At 42.1% G+C, this 25,684-nt stretch overlaps 1 protein-coding gene across 2 annotated transcripts in view; it reads right to left on the reverse strand.

Annotated features, from left to right (window-relative positions):
- The window catches only part of LOC138287428 (membrane-spanning 4-domains subfamily A member 15-like), a 79,869-nt gene that overhangs the window by 21,442 nt on the left and 32,743 nt on the right, over window positions 1-25,684 (reverse strand). For both annotated transcript variants that reach the window (XM_069227849.1, XM_069227851.1), the window contains exons 3-5: window positions 16,328-16,447; window positions 3,867-3,923; window positions 2,659-2,790 (exon numbers count right to left, since the gene is read on the reverse strand). In XM_069227849.1, the coding sequence (XP_069083950.1) occupies window positions 2,659-2,790; window positions 3,867-3,923; window positions 16,328-16,447 (309 nt within the window). The remainder of the gene's footprint in view (window positions 1-2,658; window positions 2,791-3,866; window positions 3,924-16,327; window positions 16,448-25,684) is intronic.

The raw sequence follows: 25,684 nt of genomic DNA on the forward strand, positions 1-25,684 counted from the left end.
ATCTGCTTGCGCAATAAAAAAGAGAAACAATTTGAGGATTATATCTCCCCCTCCCAGAATTTTATGGCTGGAAAATAATATTTTTATGATTGGAACATTTGTAGGTGCAAACATGTCAGGTAGCTTCATCACACAAAGGTTGCTCTAACTGACACAAATATTGGCTTTAGCCTAGAATCTCATTGAAAATAAAAAACTATTCGTTAAGAGCCTCTCTATAGAAACTTTTATTTTACCAAAAAGATGTTCTACATAAATCTTTTAAAATACCTCCTGGCTACCGCCAGGACTGCCTGAAGGCGGTACTGTCATACGCAGCAGAGTGCTGGTCTGCCGTCCTTTGTGATTACGGCTCAGCACTCCATGTCGCACATGGGGCTCTGAAGAAATGGAAAGTGATCACACTTTGACACAGGTACCCCACAGTGCGCATCTCCACTACTGCAAATCCACTGCAGCTATATACAATTAGATAAAGGGCACAGTCCCAATCCATGCCTTTAGTGAGACTACCACCAACTAGACAACAAAGAGAAGATCTAGGGCTAGGTATGCGCTAATTGTTAATGTTAGGTCTGGCGTTAGGTTTGAAGTTAGGGTAGGACCTCAGTCTAAGATTTAGGGTTAGACCCAGAGCCTCTCTGCTTCTCCTGGGTCAACACCAGGAGGTAACCCCACCTGGAGAAGAAGAGATACTGAAACTGAGCCTTGTGTTTTCCATACACCTTGGGTGGTTTTGTCTCCTAGTTTTGAATTTCTGATGTCAAAATGAGGGATAACTTGCAAAATCAGATTTACTGCACGCAGTGCAAAATCTGGCAGTCATTATCTGGCGAAATTGCCACTGGGAGAAAATTGTGGTTGCGTGTTACGTCCAATTCAGGAAACCTGGATCGCACGGTGTCTGTGACCCATCCAGGTATTTCTGGCCAAAACAGAAGTTTATGTTTATGTCAACGTTAAAGATTAGATTTAGCACTAGATCCAGGTTAGGGTTTAGGGCAAGTTTTAGAGTAAGGCACTCAGAGTTAATATTACATTTTGACGTGGGTTAATTGTAGGATTAAGTGACGTTTTAGGTTTAGTGCGAAGGGTAACATCAGCTAAGTAGTAGTGCTAAAGTTAGGGTTTTAGACAACATGGATGAACACAGTCAAACTCAAAAAGATTAACGAAAAAGTGTTACATCCCCAAGGTAGACTACTATTTGTTTTCTAAAGAAGTACTATTGAAGTATAAACAATCTCTAAAACAAATATTAAAAGAAAAAGATATATGCAAAAAATTGTGCACAAAATAGTGAACACCTCGAGGGTGCAGCAGGAAGCAGGTTTAGCCTTGAATTCTGAGAACCTCCCAGTTTTTGATCATGGACGTTCACTTTTATGCAGTACCTCATGGGTCATCCAGTAGGAAGAGAGGGTAGAGAAAAGGCGGGCAGCCTAGTCTGCCCAAGAGTGTTGCTATCCTGGCCCTAACCAGTGCTACGTTATGCTGTTGCCTTATATGTGAACGCCCTGGAGGTGCACACTAGGCCCTACTATCTCTATACGGTTAACAACTAGTGTCACCTGATCAAACACTTTTCAACTTTATTAATCCCATACCTGCACACCTTTGGCAACATAATCATTGGGGGAAACCCAAACAAGAAAACATTACTTTCCAGATGTCAACACGTTTCTCCGCATGCTCTTTTGCAGTTTCGTCCAGACTCAACTGCTTCAGGACAAAATACTTAGAGGGCTATTAAACAAATGGTGTTGTGTTACCCTATGGGAGAGATGCACCAGAGAGATGGCAGAGTATGAGCTGAGAGTGCTACAGGGCTTCAGTCGGAAGCAGCCACGCTGTGCTGTGTAACGGTTAGTGCGCCTTGGGACGAACACTGAGGCAGACCCCCAGTGTGGTTACTGTGTGAAAAAGCTGCACGGTATTCTGCATGTATGCACTAGACAGCTGTTTGTCTGTTACAAGGAGAGTGTCCTAAGACTGGTATCTGCAGTTTTGGTGCTATTTTGTTCGACAAAGGCACTGCATTACTCATGTGGATAAAAGACAGCTGGTGCTATGTTACTATCCTACTGCGCCGTAGGACCTGCTTAAGTTACTCAGTGCAGTAGTACTTACTCACTCTGAGTAATGTACTACTCATAGAGACAGAAGGCAACTGGCTGTGCCTTACTCCACATGGTATTAAGAATGATAATCACAAATCACAGAGGCCTGCATACTGTGTTGTTACTGTTACCTGTCATTTATATGGCACACAGTCTGAAAGTAGTTTGGGGAGTACTTTATAAATGGTCCAGAGGTTTCCATTGCAGACCAAACTCTGATTTGTTGTTGTGGATGAGAAGTCAGCAGAGTGAAGGAGTGTGCCTCTGCTAGGTAAGTGTGTCAACCTTAAGGAGTTGTGGGTTTGATAGGCGAGGTAAAGGATACACGTTCCCCTACGTGTCCTCTAATTCAGTTGCCCAACAGATGTATGTATGTGTGTTGGGTGCTACTGGAGGCCCACGATATTGGATTCCCTAATAGGAAGTGAGTTGTAAATTTGGATACAGCAAGGGAAACTGGTAGTGCTGTTGCTTTGAGAGTATTGAGATGCCCACATATCACATACAGAAGACAGGGCTGTGCAAGTCAGATACTCACATAAACATTTTTGCTGGGTGGTGGATCCGAAGATGCCAAGTTGAATACCGTAGTTAACTCAACAGTATGGATTATCAAGGCCACCACAGCCACAACGAGCCCTAGAAGGTTGGCAGCAACGCTTGCTTTTACCTGCAAACAAAATTATGCACAATTACTGAGATTACACAGTTACGCCCCTTCAAATAATTTCAAGGGGAAATCTTTACAGGAGATGTTCGAGTAATTTTTTTAATGCAGGCAGCTTTTCAGGTAGATTATTTTACCTGAGTGGACCTTTTGGGGATTTTGTTTTAGCACAAAAAGTCTGAAAGCAAACGGCAGACTTTTGAACATGAGCGACAATTGCTTTAACATAGGCAGTTAACAAATATTTCAGGTAGATATTTTACCCGAAAAGACTGTTCGGGTCATTTTTACGCACAAAAACTACATATTCAAATGCGAGTGGTAGTGTTTTGAACGCAAGCAACCGGACAGCAACTCAAACTTATATTACGAGCGAAATCTTTACCCGAACGCCCCGTTCTGATACTTTTCCCAGTGTGAGTTGCATTTTGTGTAATTATACGTAATTTCACAGTAATTTCACATAGTTACACTACCCAAAATTACACGAGTTACACACACCCCCAGTGCAAATGGCCTTTGTGCACTGGTTGGTATAAACAAAATTGGACTGCAGTGGTAAAAAGTTGAGCTGATGTGGTCCCGGATATGCTGGCGTGCTCAATCAATTGCTATGTTATTGCATGCTATGGATAGGACTACGGAAACTAAGCCAGGACTACCAGACTGCATAGGCAAAGGCTGGCAACAAGCTAGGGCACAAGTATCAGAACAACCTGTAGTGAGACTCAGAAAAATGGAAATGAATTCCAATAATTCGTCCTATACCTCCCTTCACCCCCATTTTCACTACAGATTAGAGGTATTGCATTTTGCTCAATTTCTTTTGTTGTTGCGCTTAAAACTGTTTTTAAAAATTAATCTTTGTGTTTTTTTCAATTTTTCCAGCCTTAAAAGAGCACAGGCAGGGAAAAAAGGAAACAGAGCAACTAAGAACAAAGATACAAAATTGCACTTTCCTTGAAATTAGCATCAACTAATGAAAAGTAGTACTACTCAGGCAGTTTCTGCAATCCGAGCCTAACACTATGAAGACAGCAAAGGAGTAGACTGCAATATCACAAGTAGGAAGCACTTACCAGCCAGGAGATATCCTTGGTCTCCACCGTCACTGTTATGCAGCCTGAAATGAGGAACTGGAAGCAAAAAACAGAAAGAAATGTGTGAGATAGAGAACAATACTTGACACCTGGCGTGCTGTGTGGCACTGATCAATATCTGAGGGGTATCTCAATGTCAGGCTATTGTACAAAGAGCTGTCGATGTGAGTTTGAACTAAGCCCTCAGACCAACTAAACATTTGGAGACAGTAGTCCAAAAATCTGTTTCCCTATGAGTATCACTGAATAACATCGGATAGCTTGGTTGGAGCAGAGTAGGGTTGCCACCTTGACATTTTTAAGTCCAGCCAGTAAAAGAAATTTGGAAAAGGTGAAATCCCTACTTTTACCCATCTGAAACACACATCAAAAACATCATAGTGATTGTTAGAGCAACTGCAATGTACACAAGAAAGCTGTAAATCTTACACTAATTCTTTTACATCTACCAACTTTCCCAGAACATCAAACCGTAATCAAATGGATGGTGTTTATTTTTTGGGCCTTGCTTATTAGAAAGCAAAACATTTTGTCAGCTTACAGTGAGCTTGGAGGTTGCAATTGCTCATCACTGATTGGCTTCATTGTTTATCTCATTTGCTTGCTTCTTATTCGTTAGCTTGTGTGGGCCTTACTTCCTCTTCATGCATTTGTCCCTTCCATAGTGAATGGACCCTTACTTGTGTATGTTCACTGCTCACTTTTCAGGTGCTACTTTGTTCTTTTCGCTTCAGCACACCACCAGAGTACATTTTGCAGCTGTCTCCTTTACACGCTTGTGTTTTTCTCTTTCTCCGGCTGTGTACGTCTCTTTCCCACATTGCTTTCTCACCCATGTGCTCCCTCCCCCATTCTCCATATTGTGCTGTCTTTTATCCGTTTGCTTTCCCCAGCTCCACGTTACTCTCTCAGTTTGCTTCCCTTCCTGTGCCCTCCATTTTGCTTCCCACCCCATCTGCAACACTGTTGCTTCTGCCTCACCCTCCTGGTCTTCCTCCTCACTGCCCACTATGATTCCAGCCCTTCCCTCCATGTTGAATGTGTTCTCTTTTTTAGCCATGCAGCACAGAATCAAGGGTGCCATACTACATGGCTAAAGCCATTGTCAAAGCCAATAGGTCCCAAAGACGAGGCCCACTGGTGCTGCCAATGCTTGTTTAAAAGAAACTGGCAACTCTAGCAGATTTGTTAGTCACACAGATCCAGTGTGGTGAGGAGATCATGCCCCCAACCCGAAAGGTCACATGGAGTTCCCTTAAAGAATCAAATTAATGTGAAGGCAACAGAGGACCCTCTAATGTTTCTCAAAGAGCCGGCTGTGGCCACATGTCCACTGTATCGGAGCGGGCAGTCTCAGAGGATCATAATGTTGTCACCCTCCCTGAGCTCCGCCCCATCTCCAGAAGAGAAGTCCACCTTAGGAGTATCTTTCAATGACGATTTACAGTCATATTTAGAACCCAATCCACATGGTGCTAGAGAGAGAAGGAAGGAGAGTTTTAAGTTACTGAGGGTGCCTGCTGACCAAAGGCCTGAGACAAAGAACAACAGACATACATACCTGGGGATCTTGGGTACATTATTAATTATTATTCTGCTAGTTCTGTAAAGCTCAAGGTGACACGTTTATCGGATACTTGTCAGGTGCTACACTTGTTTTAGCATGACCTCAATCAAAGGGCACCTGAACTCATTTTTCAGCAGTTTCGTGTACACAAGGTCACTGTATTCATCTCCCAAATATCAAGTTCTCGGTGCCCATGATCCTGGGGTTCTAAAAACCTCCCTCCATAATTATGGCACTTGAAAGTTCATCGGGTGATTTGGTACAGTGAATTATAAACTTGATCCTTGACTCCACCAGAATCCTGTGGAATGTTTTTACTGCTGGTTTCACATGGCCAGGTGTTTGCTGACTGGTTAACTGGGTCCGGAGTCTTAGACACCTATTAGTGATTTTAGGGCAGCAAGTATAGACTGCATTATAGACAATATTGCAGTAATTTAGGCCGCAGTGTGGAATTCCTATAGCCCACGCCATATTGTTTGGGGCCAAGGACAAGTTTTCATGTTTATTTTATCCTTGGGACAAGCAGGCCCTACCTCCTGCAGCACAAACCCTTTCGCTGCCAGTTTACATTATGGAGCAGGGAAGGGAATTGTCTGCAGTTGAGGTAATATGTGTATTCATATGTTAATGCTGTTCGTATGTATTGTATTTACGTTTCATTAATGCAGCGCCTTTATTATTAGTGTTAGTGCTGTAAATAAATGTTGTAAACTCCAACGGAACTACTGACCGTGGTTCCAGTAAAATAAAATGTGTACAAACACGTTTGAAAAGCTTTTCAATAGGAGGCTACGTACAATGCTCCCAGAGTGCTCTCTGTTTAGATGCAAATATTTTCAGAAGCTTGAAAACAAGATTGATGAGTTTTTGCTTGCAAAATAAAATGTTCACAAAAAATGCAACTAGGAAAACAACTGTTTTGCATAATTACCGTGAAACTTTAGGTACCATTTCTTTGCAGCATCATTTAGTAAAATGTTTTGAGTTCTACAGGCATAATAAGATACTGAAGACAAAAGCTGTATGTTGCAGCTGTTCAATCCTGCGTATTATTTCATTTTAAAGTTTTAAAAGATCTTCCGCTTTGCTTTTTCACCTGATGGTCTCTAGCTCAAGGGACTACCAAGACGCCTGATCTACATGCTTGACAATATTTCCCTGAAGTGGGGATGCAAGGGGGGCACTCAAGGGTTCCCTGCAATAAACCCAACAGAATAACAGCCCTTGCTTAGCTCAATGGAGTTGGAGTTAGTTTACCAGAATTAGGAATATAACTTTTTAACTGTACTGTACTCCATGGGGTGAGAAGGTCAAATAACCATTGTAACGTCCATGCAATTCCCCTAATACGGGTTTTCATTTTTACCCTGCATGTGTGGTAAAAATGTGATAACAAAAGGTTGAGATACCAGCCTGAGTGATATCCTACTGTAGTACTGCGGTCCCAGGTAGAAGGCCAGCCGTCATAGTGGAAATGATCCGCAAACAAATACCATGAGAAGATAACAGCATTGTGTGGGTCCATATAAGAAACCATCTGAGATGCCTTGTGTCCTGCTTGGTGTTAGAAACATACCTTTTCCCCAAAAAAGCCTGCACTTTGTTTGTTTTCATGTTGCCAAAAGTGAAAAAATGCTCTTTCCCAAAGATTCGGGCTACCTAACATTGAACAAAAGCATCCAACCTACTAAAAGCTGAACCTCTGGCAAGCTCAGTTACCAGAGGGGCGGTGGCTGGTAATTATGAAAACTATCTCCCCCCTTACAAACTGCATGGAATTATGCATATCTTGCAAACATTCATTGGCTGATTATTTTAAAAATGAACACAAGGCATACTTCCATTCAAACGTCATATGAGATACCAGCAAGAGACTGGATTGAGGAGAATTTCACTGTTCTAGCAAGACATTCTCTGCTGGAACCAGTGTACTGCAAGAGAAAATTATGCAGAATCTTGTGCCTGTACAATCTTATGAAATACACGTAAAGCGAAACCGATCAATTTTACAAGATGTCCACTGCACAAAAAACAAACCACACAGGTGTACTTGCAATTGGAGAGTGACAGATGGGCTAAATAAGAAAAAGTCAGAAATCATGACATTCAAGTCAAAACAGTTTACTGAAAAACAGTCAAATTAATTCCTAGGAAGACTACCCAATGACAGCTGTTTGCTAAATAAATCCCCCTTCTTTTCTTTTTTTCTTGAAGGAACTAGAAAGCAAGTACACAACAGGAAGGGCTTTGTTGTTCTGGCTGATTAGGTTCGAGTTTGCATGCAGGATGCAGACAATAATGGCTGGAAAGCAAGCTGAAAAAACACTCAGCATTTTACCTTGAAACAGTCAAGGAACTTGAAGGAGATGAGTTGCTTTATGAGAAGAGGAGTTTCGTGGTGACCACAGTTTAGGGTCTAAAGAGATTCAAAATAACCTAGACATGGTTGCATGGTACCCCAAGGAGTCTAGCTGGATGGGTGAAAGGAAAGAAGATCAATATGTTCAATACTTTCAAAGGTTTGTTCGACTGAGTACTTATGGAGCAGATATGATTCTTGCCTGTATAGCTGAGTAAGCACTTTGGTAGCCTTCAGATTGTCCATCCCAAGCAAATATCTTTACCTGAGTTCAGACAGACAGACTAAGAGATGAGTAAATCAGAAGAAAGTGATGGCACAGCGGAACAAATAGGAACACCTTAAGCAGCCCCTCTGAAATCCTCACCAAAGAGCCCCAGCCCCATTTATCTGAGATTTCCAAATCTGCCTAGGATTTTGGGCATTCCAAGTCAGTGGGTCAGAAATTTAGAGGTGTCAAAGACGAGGAGGGTTGGGGGGGGGGGGGTGGAGGGGGGGGGTGTGGTGGGCAATATCAGAAAACGCACCGTATCCAGGTGAATCTCTTTGACAGTAGGCCATTGTTATACGTTAACAGGCAAATCAGCATCAGAATGCTTCAGGGCCCATTCTGCTAGAGGCACAGCAGCTACACTGGCACTCATAAGGTGTATTCCTGTTCAAGAAATTGTAACGCGTCAATATGGTCATCAGTGCATATGTTTGCCAAACACTACTGAACTGTATCCAGTGAGTGCATATGTTTGCCAAACACTACTGAACTATATCCAGTGAGCAGCAACTCTCACAATTTGGTAGAATTATTCCGCATCCTTCCTTCTGTATGTATGGGGCCCTTGACCCACTATCTTCAGTCTACTCTGGAAGCCTTTAACTAGCGAATCTTCTGGCGGCAGAATCCACTGGGAGAATGATTTACCTTTGCTAACCTACGTTTGGGTGGATATGGAGATTGTTTATAAGCCATCCTCTTCTCATCCTTTGAGTGATTTCACTGTTTTAATTTATGTTATCTGTATTTTTGTTTTGTTCTTAAATACCCAGTGCCTCTTTGAGGCTCAGAATATTCTGGGTTGAACTTGTGTGCACTGTATATATGGAAAATGTCACTTACCCAGTGTACATCTGTTCGTGGCATGAGACGCTGCAGATTCACATGCTGTGCATTACCCTGCCATCTAGTGTTGGGCTCGGAGTGTTACAAGTTGTTTTTCTTCGAAGAAGTCTTTTCGAGTCACGAGACTGAGGGACTCCTCCCTTTCGGCTCCATTGCGCATGGGCGTCGACTCCATCCTAGATTGTTTTCCCCGCAGAGGGTGAGGTAGGAGTTGAGAATATGCTAAATGTACCCATGCAATGGAGTAAGTATGTATGTACATAATGTGTATTTAAATAGTATTTATTTACAAATTTACAATTTTCATTCAACTTATAACGGCTACAGGCTCCCGGGGAGGTGGGATGGCGCATGTGAATCTGCAGCGTCTCATGCCACGAACGGATGTACACTGGGTAAGTGATATTTTCCGTTCGATGGCATGTGTAGCCGCAGATACACATGCTGTGCATAGACTAATAAGCAGTAATCTCACAAAAAGCGGTGGCTTAGCCTGTAGGAGATGAAGTTGTTTGAAATAATGTTCGTAATACAGCCTGTCCTACTGTGGCTTGTTGTGTTGTTAACACATCTACACAGTAATGTTTTGTGAATGTATGAGGCGTAGACCATGTGGCTGCCTTACAAATTTCTCTTATAGGTATATTCCCTAGAAAAGCCATTGTGGCGTCTTTTTTCCTAGTGGAATGCGCCCTTGGTGTAATAGGTAGATCTCTTTTTGCTTTAATATAGCAGGTTTGAATACATTTCACTATCCATCTGGCAATGCCTTGCTGGGATATAGGATTTCCTGCATGAGGTTTTTGGAAGGCTACAAGCAATTGTTGTTTTGCGAAACTGTTTTGTTCTGTCAATGTAATATATTAGTGCTCTTTTTATGTCTGACGTATGTAGGGCTCTTTCGGCTACTGAGTCGGGTTGTGGAAAGAAGACTGGGAGTTCCACTGTTTGGTTTAGGTGGAATGGTGATATAACTTTTGGTAAGAAGTTGGGATTTGTACGGAGAACCACTTAATGTTTATGTATTTGTATAAAGGGTTCTTGTATAGTAAATGCTTGTATTTCACTTACTCTTCTAAGAGATGTGATAGCTATTAGGAAGACTACCTTCCAAGTTAAGTATTGCATTTCACAAGAGTGCATGGGTTCAAATGGTGGTCCCATGAGTCGTGTTAATACAATATTAAGGTTCCACGAAGGTACTGGTGGTGTTCTCAGGTGTATGATTCTTTTTAATCCCTTCATAAATGCTTTGATAACTAGGATTCTAAAAAGCGATGTTGAATGTGTAATCTGCAGATAGGCAGATATTGCTGTGAGATGTATTTTAATAGAAGAGAATGCTAGTTTAGACTTTTGTAAGTGTAATAATTAACTTACAATGTTCTTTGCGGAAGCATGTAGTGGTTGAATTTGATTATTGTGGCAGTAGCAAACAAATCTTTTCCATTTGTTTGCATAACAATGTCTTGTAGTAGGTTTCCTAGCTTGTTTAATGACCTCCATACATTCTTGTGTAAGGTCTAAGTATCCAAATTCTAAGACTTCAGGAGCCAGATTGCTAGATTGAGCGATGCTTGATTCAGGTGTCTGATCTGTTGTTTGTGTTGAGTTAACAGATCTGGGCTGTTTGGTAGTTTGACGTGAGGTACTACTGATAGATCCAGCAGTGTTGTGTACCACGGTTGGCGAGCCCAGGTTGGTGCTATGAGTATTAGTTTGAGTCTGTTTTGACTCAGTTTGTTTACCAGATAAGGAATGAGTGGGAGAGGGGGAAAAGCATAAGCAAATATCCCTGACCAACTCATCCATAACGCATTGCCCTTGGACAGAGGGTGTGGGTACCTGGACGCGAAGTTTTGGCATTTTGCGTTTTCTTTTGTTGCGAATAGGTCTATTTTTGGTGTTCCCCAGCGTAGAAAGTAATCCTGTAGGATCTGGGGATGAATTTCCCATTTGTGTGTTTGTTGGTGATCTCGACTGAGATTGTCGGCTAACTGGTTTTGAATGCCTGGGCTGCATTGTGCTATTAGGCGAATGTGATTGTGAATTGCCCAATGCCAAATTTTCTGTGCTAAGAGACACCGTTGTGACGAGTGTGTCCCTCCTTGTTTGTTGAGGTATGACAACAATGTATTATTGTCTGTTTTGACAAGAATGTGTTTGTGGGCTATCAGTGGTTGAAATGCTTTCAATGCTAGTAACACTGCCAACAGTTCTAAATTATTTATGTGCAGTTGTTTTTGTTGAATGTCCCATTGTCCCTGTATACTGTGCTGGCTGAGGTGTGCTCCCCACCCCGTCTTGGAATGGCCGCCCTTGGTTTAAATTTATAGGGTTCCACCATTGAAGCGAGAAGTGTGTCTGGCGGTCTGTCAACACTAGATCTTGGAGTTGACCCTGTGCTTGTGTCCATTGTTTTGCTAGGCACTGTTGAAGGGCCGCATGTGTAATCTTGCGTTTGGGACAATGTCTATGCATGAAGACATCATGCCTAGAAGTTTCATTACAAACCTTACTTGGTAGTGTTGGTTTGGCTGCATGTTTAATGCTATATTTTGGAACGCTAGTACCCTTTGCGGACTTGGAGTAGCAATCGCCTTTTGTGTGTTGAGAGTTGCTCCCATGTATTGTTGTATCTGGGATGGTTGTAGATGTGATTTTTGGTAATTTATAGAAAACCCTAATTTGTGTAGTTTCTATAACGTATTGTGTGTGAAGAAGACACTGTTGCCGAGTGCTGGTTTTTATTAACCAATCGTCTAAGTATGGGAATACATGCATGTGCTTTCTCCTTATATGAGCGACTACTACTGCAAGGCATTTTGTGAATACCCTTGGGGCTGTTGTTATCCCGAACGGTAACACCTTAAATTGATAATGCACGCCGTGGATTACAAACCTTAAGTATATCCTGTGCGAAGGATGTATGGGTATGTGGAAATATGCATCCTTGAGCTCTAACGTTGACATGTAGTCCTGTTTTTTGAGCAAGGGAATCACGTCTTGAAGTGTTACCATGTGGAAGTGATCTGATTTGATGTAGAGATTCAGCGTTCTGAGGTCTAATATGGGTCTCAATGTTTTGTCTTTCTTTGGAATTAGAAAATATAGGGAGTAGACACCTGTTCCTTTTTGATGGTTGGGTACTAATTCTATTGCTTGTTTTTGTAACAATGCTTGGACTTCTAGTTGTAACAGGTCTAAGTGTTGTTTGGACATATTGTGTGCTCTTGGGGGCATATCTGGTGGGAAATTTATGAATTCTATGCAATAACCATGTTGGATAATGGCTAGGACCCCTGCGTCCGTAGTTATGTTTGTCCAGTTTTTGTAGTATGCAGTAAGTCTCCCCCCACTGGTGTTAAGTGTTGGGGGTTGGTGACATTGAAGTCACTGTTTGGCTTGACCTGTTTTAGGGCTTTGGAATTTTCCCCTTGCTCTTGGGAATTGTCCACACCTGTATGAGCCTCGAAACCCTCCTCTCTGGTACTGCCCCTGATAGGTGGGTCTGATTTGTGAGATGGAAGGCTCTGGTATTTGAGTCCGAAACCCCCCTCGAAATTGTGGCTTTCTAAAAGTGCCTCTGCTTTGTGGAGAGTAGAGCGCGCTCATGGCTTTGGCCGTGTCTGTGTCCTTCTTTAGTTTTTCAATTGCCGTGTCCACCTCCGGCCCAAACAATTGTTCCTGGTTAAACGGCATATTTAACACAGCTTGCTGGATTTCCGGTTTAAAACCTGAGCTCCGTAACCATGCATGCCTGCGAATGGTTACCGTAGTGTTGACTGTCCGTGCTGCTGTGTCTGCCGAGTCCAATGCAGACCTTATCTGGTTGTTTGAAATTGCTTGGCCTTTTTCAACAACCTGTTGGGCACGTTTTTGGTGTTCCTTGGGCAAGTGCTGTATAATGTGCTGCATCTCGTCCCAGTGTGCCCTGTTGTAGCGAGCCAGTAGAGCTTGCGAGTTGGCAATCCACCATTGATTGGCTGCCTGTGCTGCCACTCGTTTGCCCACATCATCGAACTTCCGACTTTCCTTGTCAGGCGGTGGTGCGTCTCCTGATGATTGGGAGTTTGCCCTCTTTCTTGCTGCTCCCACGACCACTGAATCTGGTGTCAGATGCTGTGTTATAAACACAGGGTCCGTTGGGGGAGGTTTGTATTTTTTCTCCACCCTAGGCGTGATAGCTCTGCCTTTCACTGGGTCTTGGAAGACCTGTTTTGAGTGCTTGAGCATGCCTGGGAGCATTGGCAGACTTTGGTAGGAGCTGTGGGTGGATGCCAAGGTGTTAAAAAGTAAATCATCCTCTATTGGCTCCGCATGCATTGCTACATTGTGGAAAGTAGCTGCCCTCGATAGTACCTGGATATATGCAGTGCTGTCCTCTGGAGGCGACGGCCTTGCTGGGTAACAATCGGGACTGTTGTCTGAGACCGGTGCGTCATATAAGTCCCATGCATCCGGGTCATCCTGTGTCATCCCTGTGTGTGTCGGTGACTGCATTGGGGGTGTTGTTACCGGGGACAGCTGTGGTGAATGTAGTGGAGAAGGCTGTGGCGAAAACCTTGGTGGTGGTGTTTTATCTCTTGCCACCTTTGCCTTTGGCTGCATTTCTGACTCCTGAAATGCCAGCTTTCTTTTGATTTTAATTGGAGGAAGAGTTTGTATTTTACCAGTCTCTTTCTGGATCTGCAGCCTCCTTTGAGTATGGTCTGGTTCCCCCATACTTATTTCCTGCTCAAATCTATGTTCTTGCATTTGGCTGGAAAGTCTGTGCTCTTCCATGTAAGAGCCTAATTTTGGCTCCGAGGCTGACTTTTTCGGTACCGAAGGTTTCGAAACAGTCTTTTTTGGTTCCGAGGTAACTTTTTTGACCTTGGGTGTGTCGAACTCTCGGTGCCGAGATTGTTCGGAGCCGGAATCTCGACCGGAGTAGGATGTCTTCGGCATTTGTGAGGCCTTTTTCGGTGCTGATGGTTGGTCACCGTGTTTTCGATGGGTTAAGACATGGCCTGCTGGCGGTGGCATCCCCTTGGCCTTTATGATCTTGGAGTGAGTCTTGGACGGGGCAGTTTTACTCACAGTTGTCTGTGTTGTCGTCGGTAACTCACTTTCGGAGTCTGAGTCCATTCCTTGTATGGAGATTCTTTCCTCCTCTTCGACGCGATCTGTTCTCTCGGTGTCGACGCCATTTGAAGTCTTCTGGCTCTTTGATCGCGTAGGGTCTTTTTCGATCGAAATGCCCGACAGGCCTCGCAAGTATCCTCCCTGTGTTCCGGAGAAAGACACAGATTACAGACCAAGTGTTGGTCTGTATAAGGATACTTCGCGTGGCACGTCAGACAGAAGCGGAAGGGGGTCCGGTCCATTAGTTTCGACGATGGACGCGGTCGGGCCGACCAGGCCCCGCTAAAGAGTGGAAGCCCCGAAGGGCCGCCGAAGCGCTTCTTCTATCGGTGTCGATGTACTAACACTAAACCGGTACTGAGCGCAAACAATACCGTCGATTTTTCGATAATTAGCTAACTTTCCCGATTCGAAATACGGAGCGAAGAGGAACACATCCGAACCCGTTGGCGGAAAGAAAACAATCTAAGATGGAGTCGACGCCCATGCGCAATGGAGCCGAAAGGGAGGAGTCCCTCGGTCTGTCTCGTGACTCGAAAAGACTTCTTCGAAGAAAAACAACTTGTAACACTCCGAGCCCAACACTAGATGGCAGGATAATGCACAGCATGTGTATCTGCAGCTACACATGCAAATCGAACATATATATATATATATATATATATTTTAAACAAAAGCGTCCTCTCTGGAAAGCAGCACCACTGTGTTCTGAGCAGGTCGGTGTGACTAAAATGGATTGTCACACTTCGAGCAGCAGGTTGGAATATATGCAGCTAATTTGAAAATTCACGTCGAATTCGCCTACTAAGGAATTGTATTCTTTTCATGATTTTGTCTGGCTCCAGCAACCCACTTTGGGTGCAACTACAAATGCGCAGGACTACCGTAACCAGCATGCACTTGGGCTGGTACTTGAATATATTAATCAGGTGCTTGCAATTGAATTTGCTGAACGAGCCAGGTATGTGGTCTTTAAAAGGAATGAGAGTCTGGAACACATCCAGCAATGGCTGCACCTACGAGGGTGATATATTTTTTAGTTTCTCTGCTGATGAGGGGATCAACCCCGAAACACGTGTCCAGAGATGTTTTTTCGATGTAGGCCTGAATTTTGAAAAGACTGAAAGGAATTCGCTGTGAGTTGCTGAATTTCGATTTTCCTAAATTAACCTGGTGGGAGTGCGCTTTCACAGAGAGGACGCTTTTGTTTAAAATATATATATATATATATATATATATACACACAAGGCACTATCTTGCAATGCTGGTCAAAACTTTAAGGGGCACAACCTTGCGCTGTTATCTAGACCCAGATAAAAAAAAATCCGATCAATTCAGTTGTCTGGCACAAGGATCTATCTAAAGAACCTGTGGGTGCTCCCATAACCATCAAAAAGATTGTTACTGGAAGTAGCTAATTCTATGTAAAATCTGTGATAGTACAAGCTAAAATAAATATAACAAGCAAAGTGCATAAAACATAATAACTGATACCTGTGAAAATTATAAAACTAGAGTGTTTAAGGCCTTGCGCTTCTGCCCGGTAAATTTAGATTTTCTATACTAGTTTAGTTGCTAAGGAGGTGATTTGCTGATGTTTAGACACCGGCTACATATAAATGCTCATTGCTTTCTGATGCCCAAAATGGGAAAAGGTTGTTGGGTGCTAGCATAATATGGGGCACTTTGTTACTACTGCCGGCTTGGCATGGAGACTACAGGCCACCTTCAACATCTGCATGTAGGATTTCCGTCTGGTGTTTAGTTGTGTATGTACCTATTTGGGATATATAAATGGTAAACGTTTACAACATGCAATAATTGTGCCTCAGTTAGACCTCATTGGCTTGCAGTGGTACGCCTTTACCTCTCGTCAATGATATGATTATTAATTCTATGAACTATGTTGATAACTGGGAGGCTGATGTGCTACCTAAGGAGCATTAACACCAGGGCAATGGTATTGTAAAGGATGGTTGGCATCTAGGTGAATGGAGTGTATAGACTTTGTCCTACAAGATTGTACTAATTAGGTTTTTAATTGACCAGGAGTTTGCTGAGAGGATGTTGGCGATTGTCATGGGTTTCCCACTTTGCAGTATTAATACCTGCATTAAAGTAATACGACTGAAATATCAGAAGGCTGTATAGATCATGTTCACAAAACTAACGACAAGAGCTAAAACAATCAAGGTAAGCCTTGGCAAAGATATCTAAAGGTTTCACAGTCACACTAATTATAAGAAATGTACCTCAGATATACTTACCACAACCCCAATCCAGAAATACACTCCGCTAGAAGTAGTAAGGGTTTTATGTATAACTTCTGCCGACGTCACAACAATAGCAAACAGGATCTGCAGGAGTCCAACAACAATTTGGACAGTCTGGAAAAAAATCCCAAAAGTGAAAGAGTAAGTCTTTTTATTCAGTTTTTGTAATGCTTTTAAAAACATCAATCTAGCGACCCTTATCGTTTGGATTCTTCGTGAACTGGTGTATGCCACATCCATGGACGGTATTCTCCACCGCCTATGACCATCCTCTCCATAACTATCGACTGTCTTGTACATGCCTCCCACAGCAATATATTGATCATTATAGCCACGCTCAGTGTACACACATTCTTCACTCTCTTTATTATTATGGCTTCTTATACTGAACATACTATCATAGCCAACAGAATTACCGCCCAACCAGGCAATGTAACAACTGTACAAACAACGCCTAATAATTGACTTTGGCTGCATGACATCTATTCTTGCTTTGCTTCTTACTTTAAACATTTGTTTGCCAAGATCCTTAGCCTAACTCTAGAGTTTAACAAGAAAGAGATCCCTACCATTCACATCTGACCACATATTTTACTGAAGGGTGAGCTGGGATATCAATCTATCATAGTAGCAATAGCTGCTTATATTTTGAGTTGCTGTCTGGAACAACAGCAGTAACTGTGCTGCCCCGGGTCTCAAGGGTTCTGAAGGCAAGGGACAGGCGAAAAAGAGCATATTTGTTTGGGTGGAGGGCAGCAAAGCCTGGTGGGAGGTGGGTATTTGAAGGCTTAAGCAGCACGCAAGGGAGGGAGAGATGTAAAACACACGCACTCTCATGGTGTGCTAAATAAAAAATAAAAAAGTAATTCCCTAGATGTTAGCAGAAGGATATAAGTAAGGTATACAAAGGGATCATAAAAGGCTATGCTCCAGGTGAGGGGCAAATACAAGGAGAGGAAGGTAAGGCACCAGATAAAATGGAAACTAATTAGAGTGATAATAAAGTCAACCAATGCTAAGAAATGGGTGTGATGTAAGCTCACAGCCAGACAGCTTCCCAACCGGATAGCCTGCTGTGTCCAGTAGGCGAGAACTAAAAATGTGACTGACTCAATAGAAACCCAATGCATGAAGAACGCTGGCTGAAAACTCATGTAATTCACTATATTACATGCATAACTTAGTACAAATCAAAAGGCCTTGGCTAACACCAGACCTAAAGAAGAGACAAGCAATAAATTATTATTAACAGAGTACCTGAAGTGCAGGCACTATAAATAGCCATTTTTAGGTCTGGCTTTTGAGACGGCTTTGGGTATATGACAGGTCTGCCCTTTTTTATTGTTGTTTTTTTAGTAACATACCTATATGTAGAGGCTTATGGTCAGCCTTCTTTAAATACTCGTCTGTTCATTTGTTATTCACACCTTGCCTCCACCTATCACAGCATACAGCATGGGGCAGCGGACCAGCCACTTCACCTATTGGCTCTTCCCTTGGTGAGAGTGACAGCATTTTGCCTTTGCAGATGTGTACATCCACCATAAACGCAGTCATCGTCAGTACTGGTATGGGAAGGGTAGCCACCTTAAAAAGGGAAAAATACTAGTCATTCGGCTCAATTTTAAAAGTCTGCTAAGGCCCGGTGATGACACTTAAATAAAACTTTATATATGATCTTCTCTTGTTTATTTAACATGGCCGTTTTAATTTTTATCAGTCTCTGAGCATTAAGCCAGCTCTAGAATGCATTTAAAAGTTCTGTCTTCTTATATTTAATGCTTTAAGTATGTACTAATAAGGAGAAAATACCGTTTTTAGGTGATTTTCTTAATTTTTGAAGGACATTAAAATGCTGGTCATGTTGTTGAAAACACTGTAGGTGACAACCCTAGCTAGGTGTGGAGGTGTTAAGTATTTCTTTAAAAAGTAAAAAAAAATGTTTTAAAACAGTGAGCGACTTACTCAGCCACAACATGTAGGGTGACTGAAGCAGAGCTTCAGTGCAAGGAAAACAACTGAGGGTACATTCTCTTCACACAATGTGGCATCCTCTGTGTAAACGATGCTTTCGAGCACATTAACCAATATTTCCTCCTTTTGTACTGGGTACACATGCCAGGTATTTTGTTTTTAAACAAGTGAAATGTCCTCTTTTTTATTAATTTTCTGTGTCTGAATAGCCAATATGGATAAAGGTCCTACTTCTTTGGGCAGGATTATGGGCACACTACATTATATTCACTTCTGGAAAACAAACATGCATACAGTTGAAAGGCAATTCCAGAACTGAGGCTTGAGGAATGTGTTTCTACTACTGAGTGCCTCGTTTCCTGCATGCACAAAAAATTCAAAATTATATTTGGTTTTCTACTATATGGCTGCTTAGCGTGTGGCACTTAAACCTGCATTGGTATTATAAGTAGAATTTAGTAGATTTTTTTCAAACTCTGCACCCAGTATTTTATTATTTCTTTTAATTAGTGGTAGGAATTGTAATGATATTTATAAATAGCTTTTCGGCAAGTAGCATGCTACTCAGGAACCCAAAATGATTAGTGGTGGATTAGTATAGGGAAATATGAGTACAGTATTAGTGTGAGTTGATTTGAGCAGAGGATATGTGAGTTTGTTAGTAGGTTTGACTAGAATAATGGAAGGATAGAGGAGGGAAGAATCCAGAAGTTGGGAGTTTATAGTAATAGGATGAGGCTTGGGATGAGTGAAGGAGAGATGGAGGAGGGAGGAGTCAGGAGAGGGTTTAGGGAGATCATAGTAGTAGAAGGGGTTTTGGATGAGTCAAAGGTGAGATAAGTGAGGGAGAATTTAGTGGGGTTGTTTGGGAGATCATAGTAGTAAACTGAGATTTTGGATGAGCCAGGAGCAGTAGAGGAGTGAAAAGCCTAGGCAGGGTGATTTTGGAGATCATAGTAGTAGAATGGGTTTGGGATGAGTCAGAGAGTGGGGATGGAGGATAGACTGATAGAGGTATAGGGTGATGAGGAGACAGAGTAAAGCTTCTGAGAGAGTTTTTTTTTTTTTTTTTCCTCTTGTACAGTAGGACTAAAATAATAAATAGATATGTAAATACACAGTAAGGCAATATATATGTAAGGAATAAAATAATGGATATAATATTTTCAGATTTAAAGTTGTGTTGTATAAACATAGACTTTAAAGATTAGCAATATTTGAGGTTAATTTATTTGTGGCCCTTTCTAACATTATTTTAGCTTTCCTCAATTTTCAATAGCGAAATGCTTGCTGATAAAATAATGAAGGTATCATCTGCTCATTGTGATAGCTAAAATGAAAGCAGGGATTTATAAGCATCTAATCAGACAACTTATCTAGGAACAATGCAATGACCTATGAACATGTTAAGCATAGGATAATATACTACATACTTGTATATACATGTACACACACATACACACACATTTAACCATGAGTAAATATACATTTGTTAAACAGGCTTAAAGGATACGTACATATTTTATTATTATTGAATAGTAATTACACATATTTCTTAAAGAGATACACATATCTAGATATATACACATAATTAGATTATAAATGCTTACCAACACAGGCATATCCAGTCCATTGCTGTTTGGATATGGTGGTTATGAAGGAAAGAGCCAACTCTTGGAGTAGTCTTTTGAAGTCAAGATTGTTATCCGTGGAGTTTATATTTGGGGTAATGAATTCCATAGTTTGGCTGCTTGAAAAGAGAAGGATGTACCACCTATCGTCTTTTTCTTGTATGGTGGCGTTTTAAGGCGGGGTGACAATCTTGAGTGGAGGTTTCTTTGTTGAATATATTTGGTGATTTTATTCCTGATGAAAAGTGGTCCTGTTCCATTTATTGCTTTGTGGATCATACAAAGCAGCTTGAAGCTGGATCTTCTGGCAACCGGTAACCAATGTAGTGCCTTCAAAGCTGGGGAGACGTGGGCTTGTGGCTTTGTATGTAGTAGTAGTCTGGCAGCTGAGTTCTGATGTGTTGCAGTTTTTTCATAGTAGATCGAGATGATCCATGGTAGAGGCCACTGGCGTGATCTAGTTTAGTTAGTACAAGAGAGATAGTAGCCTGGACCTTGTGTGGAAATCCGAGGTGAGGGAAAATGCGTCGCAGAGTTTTCAAGGTGATGAAGCTTCATCGTGGTAACTTGTCCACTTGGGCATTCATTGTTAACTTGGAGTCCATGGTAATTCCAAGGTTGTTAACTTCCTTAGATACTTGAGGAGTTGCTCTCAGATCGTCAGGCCGGGTGCACAGTGGGTCATAATTGTTCCAGTCGCCACATGCAAGTATTTCTGTTTTGGAAGCATTCAGTTTGAGATGGCTCCAGGTCATCCACTGATCAATGACACAGACAACTGAAGATGTGAGTTTCCAGTGTCTTTGGGGCATTCCAATTTACAGAGTATTTGTGTGTCATATGCATAGTTGTAGCATGTGAGTTGAAATTCATTGATAAATTCTTGTAATGACACCATGTAAATGTTGAAAAGCATAGGTGAGATGATTGATCCTTGAGGGACCCCTTCTTTTATGAAGTAGGGTTTGGATGAGAAATGGGGAGAATAGATGACATTTGTTCCATTTTGAAGGTAGGATGTAATCCATTTGAGAACATTTTCCTCTATGCAGGCTTTGTGGAGTCTTTGAATTAGAGTAGTATGTTCTCAGGCAGCTGAGAGGTCTAAGAGAAGTAGTGCAGCAACTCCACTGTGGTCAACTGTGTTTTTAAGATCATCCCAGACTGCGAGGAGTTCAGATTCAGTGCCTCTTTCTGGGCGGAATCCAGTTTGGTAGTCTGAAAGTATGGAGATCAATGAATTGTGATATATGGGTGAATACTGTTCTTTCTATCAGTTTGCCCAGGAAAGGGCCATTTGTAATTGGTCTGTAGTTGTTGGGGTCCTGTGGGTCCAGGTTTGTTTTCTTTAATAATGGACAGAATGTATGTCTTTTTAAGGTCTTCAGGGAAGGTTCCTGTAGTCAAAGAATTATTGATGATTCTTCTTACAGGTGTGGCAGCAGAAGTAGTTAAAAGAATGCTCTTGAAGATGTTTGCTGAATTGGAAGGGGAGCCGGAAGGCCTGCTTGCTTTGAACAAATCCATAAATTCACTTTGTGATATTTGTTTAAAGGAGTGCAGATGCTAGGTTGGCTTATTCTTGGAAGAGGGAGTTTAGGAAACTGGTTGGTGCTGGTGGTTTTCTTTTGTTTTAAATAGGAGTACAATGTGTCTGCCTTAGTTGTGTAATGATTTGCCAGTTTCTCTGTGAATTCTTGAGTAATGGGAGGAGTTTCTTCAATGCATTTAAGTTTTCAGAATTTTATTAAATTCTTTATTAGCCGATTTAGCATTTTGAATTCTGCCTGAGTATTATCTTTTTAAGCTTTCTTAATTGATGATTTGTATATTTTGTTAAGTTTGTGTAGGTGACGTTTGCCTTGAATGTTGTTTGTTTTGAGTCAGGTCTGTTGCAGCCTTCTGATTTGTTGTTTTATCTTTTTTAATTATGTATTTCTCCAAGGTGTTGGGTTTCTTTTGTACTGTTTAGTTTTTTTTTTAGTGGTAACAGGATATCAAAAGCTTCCTGTAGCCACTCAAAGTTTTAGAACATAATTTATTGCGTCTAGATCTCTGTTGTCTGATAGTTGCGTTTCTAAGTCTTCAAAATTGAGTTTATTCCATGGTCTACAGATGTATGTATGTAAGGTGGTCTTAGGTGTGTTGGTTTGTTGTGTTTTATGTTGGAAAGTTACTAAATGGTGGTCTAACCCTGTGACTGGTGTGAGGCTTTGAACGGTAACCAGTTCTGGGTTTGCAAAAATGACATCTAGGATGTGTCCAGCAATGTGTGTGGGATTGTGTACAATCTGATGTAGGTTCAATGTGACTAGGCCAGTGTTGATAGTTTTGGGATGTGGTATATTGGGTTTGTCAAACCAAATGTTTAGGTCCACAAGAATGCAGAGGTTGGTGTATAACATTATATGGTTTAAAACTGTGTCTAGCAATATGTCTGGGAATGTTTAATTGTTAGGCGGAGGTCTGTAAAGGAGAAGAAAGCTACAGGAGGAAGTTGGTGTCGGGTTGCTTCTGGTGAAGAGGGCCTCACAACCTTGTATGGAAAGATTTTCTATTTTGCTGAGATTTATTGCTTGTTTGAATACAATAGCTAATCCACCTCCTCTTTTGGCTACACGGTTTTGTTTGATAGCTTGGAGGAATGGCTTCATACAACAATGGGGTCATGCCCTTTACCAACCATGTTTCTGTTATGAATAGTAAGTCAGGGATTAAGCATTTACGAGCAGGCAGTTTAGAAAATGTGTTTTGGTGGTAGTGTCTTTTTGTGTCGGAGAAGGGTGAGCAGTATATTTTGAGCTTATAGCAGGTATGTTATTAGTTGTGATAACTTTATGAGGGTCACAATAGTGTTGTTTTTCTATATTGTGTTCCTCGTCCAACAGGCTTAGCAGGCATTTAGTTGTGTCTGTGTATGTTGGTGGTGGGCTTGGTGGTTGAGAGTGACATGAGTAGTTTACTTTTTTGTGTAGAGTAGCCTGGTTGTGTAATAGACAGGGGGATGTGAAGTTGTTAAGAGTTGGTTGTTGTTTATTTTGTTTGCATCTGTTTAGGGTGGAAGGAGTATGGGTTAGGGATTGTGGAGGTGCATGTGGATCATAATCTAAGGCTCTAAATTGTGCAATGGATAAGAGGCTGGTGAATGAATGTTGCTGTGTTGGGGTGAATGTGGTAGATGTTAGTGAAGAGTGATAATTTTGGAGTTCAGATTGGTCAGGATTTGTATTATTTGTCTAGTCATGAGGGTGAAAGAGGGTGTGACGGGAAGTACTATGAAAGTTTGTGTTATTTTGTTGAGCTGATGTGTGTGCTTTACTTAGTTGTTGTGGAGTAGTGAGAGGAGATATTGATGTAGCGGTTTCCTGTGAAGGATTTGCATGCGGGTTACTGCTGGGTGAGTGGTGTTTGAATGTTACAGGGGGTGGTGATATGTTTCGGATAAGAATGTTTGAGGTGTGTAGGAGGGTATGGACAAGATTTATGAGTGTGTGTCAGATTTGATTGGTGGAAGAGGTCATGTGTGGTGGAGTGGAGTGTAAGGATTGTATGGTTGTGTATAATTGGTAAAAAGATGAGGAGGGTGTTGGTGGAGGTTGTGATGGAAGGCTGAGTATAGGTATTGTCATGATAAAAGGGGTCTGGTAGGAGCAAACAGAGGATAGTGCTGGTGTTTTGTATGAACAGCCCTAGCCCAGACAGCCAATCACTACAGGAACCCTAAAAACCTTTATCCAATAGGAACAGGGAATTCGTGTCTGGATGGATGAGTCATGCAGAATGTGGCTTTGTGTTGTGTGGGTGATGTGTGGCTGTGTTAGTGGTAATAGAAAGAGTTGTGTTTGGTATGAGAATGAAGGTGTCTTAATGTTGTAGTGGATATGTGTATAGGTGTGGTATGTGGGGATTTGTGGTTGCTGTTGAGACACTGAAATCTCTATGAGGTTTGTTTGTGGATGCCTTTGCTGATATTGTGTTTGGATGTTGGAGGATGTAGACGGATTAAGGTAGTTGATGAAAAATTGATAACTGGGCAGCATCTCTGGCCCCAGGCCGGACCAGGCCCAAACAGGCAACTGTCCATGTCCTCTCCGCCCTTAACTGAGACGCCCGGAGCCCTAGGCTTAAATAGCCCTATTGGCCAATAGATCCCTAGCCGTAGCTCTAACCAGTCAGAATCCTAACCCTAAACCCAAGAGCCAATAGGAGACCTGGCCCCATTAACCAATGGCAGCCCTAGCCCAGACAGCCAATCACAACAGGAACCCTAAAAATCTTTAACCAATAGGGTGAGAGTGACTGTGAGAGTGCGTGAATCAGTGTCTTAGTGGGTGCGCCAGTGTCTGCGCAGCATTCTGCCAAATATGGAGGGGGGAGGTGAGGGATGGGGGTGGGGCAGCCCACTAGACATCAAGATTTTTTTTTTTTCTTTTCATAAAAGAGACGTGGCCATTTCCCCACCCCAAATAAATGCAGATGGAGGTAATTACCCCTGATCAGCCTCCCCCCCCGGAGGGGGGGGGGTGGACAGCCCGCTAGACACCAGGGAATTAAAAAACAAAACAAAAACAAAAAACTGTGGTTATACCCTACCCCAAATGAAGGCGGCAAGTCTTTGTGCCCCCCACTTGCAGACTAAAGCATCTCCTCCCAATGGCAAGCAAGAGGATATTAGACTCTAATGGGTGGTGATTTTACATATGGGCCAGGAGGGCTTGGCTAACTCCCAATATTGTCTCACTTGCAAAGGTGAGCGGCTGCACTTTTTGGACTTGCGTAGGCTGCCACCTGGAAACCAACCAGACTGAAGACACTTCCGAAAACTAAACATATGGGGGAGACCAGGGTGGTGTGCTTCACATGCACCCTACACCATTTTCTTATCCACAATGCCCTGCAAACCTCCAACTTTGCCTGAAATTGTGCATTTTCCCTACATTTCTATGATGGAAACGTCCGGAATCCGTGGGAATCCACAAAATTTCTACCACCCAGCATTGGCCCATCTATACTGATAAAAACTCTGCCCCACTTGTGTGGATGTCCAAAGCAGAGTCAGCCTAAAAACGCATGGCAAAAAAACTGCCCTTTTGGGCCAGCTTTGCTTCCCCTCATTTTCTACACATTTTTGGCCCTTCTCTGTCACTAGTACTAGGCCTACCCATACAAGTGAGGTACCATTTTTAATCAGGAGACTTGGAGGAATGCTGGGTGGAAGAAAGTTTGTAGCTCCCCTCAGATTCCAGAGCTTGCCATCACAGAAATGTGAGGTAAATGTGTTATATTTTGGGCTGTTTCCTGCTGCGGTCACTAGGCCTAACCACACAAGTGAGTTACCATTTATATCAGGACTCTTAGAGGTGTTATTACCAATTGTCTTTCTCTGCATTTGTGCCGTCCAAATGTAAGAAAGAAGTCACTTTGAGAAATGCCCTCTAATTCACATGCTAGTATGGGTATCCCCAAATTCAGCATGTGCATATAACCACTGCTTCGATATCTTGTGCCCATTTCGGAAATACATGTGTTCCTTGATACCTATTTTTCACTCTTTATATTTTATGAATTAATTACTGTATACCCGGTACACAATGAAAAACAATTGCAAGGTGCAGGTCAGTTATAGGCTCTCGAACATAGGGTTCTTGGTCAACCTACAAACCCCATATATCCCCGTAAAAAGAGTGGTCCAGCAGATGCAACAGTATATTGCTTTTGAAAATCTGCAATAGTTAGAAGTTACAGA

The sequence above is a fragment of the Pleurodeles waltl genome, chromosome 4_1 (assembly GCF_031143425.1).
Source record: "Pleurodeles waltl isolate 20211129_DDA chromosome 4_1, aPleWal1.hap1.20221129, whole genome shotgun sequence".
Classification (NCBI taxonomy): Eukaryota; Metazoa; Chordata; class Amphibia; order Caudata; family Salamandridae; genus Pleurodeles; species Pleurodeles waltl.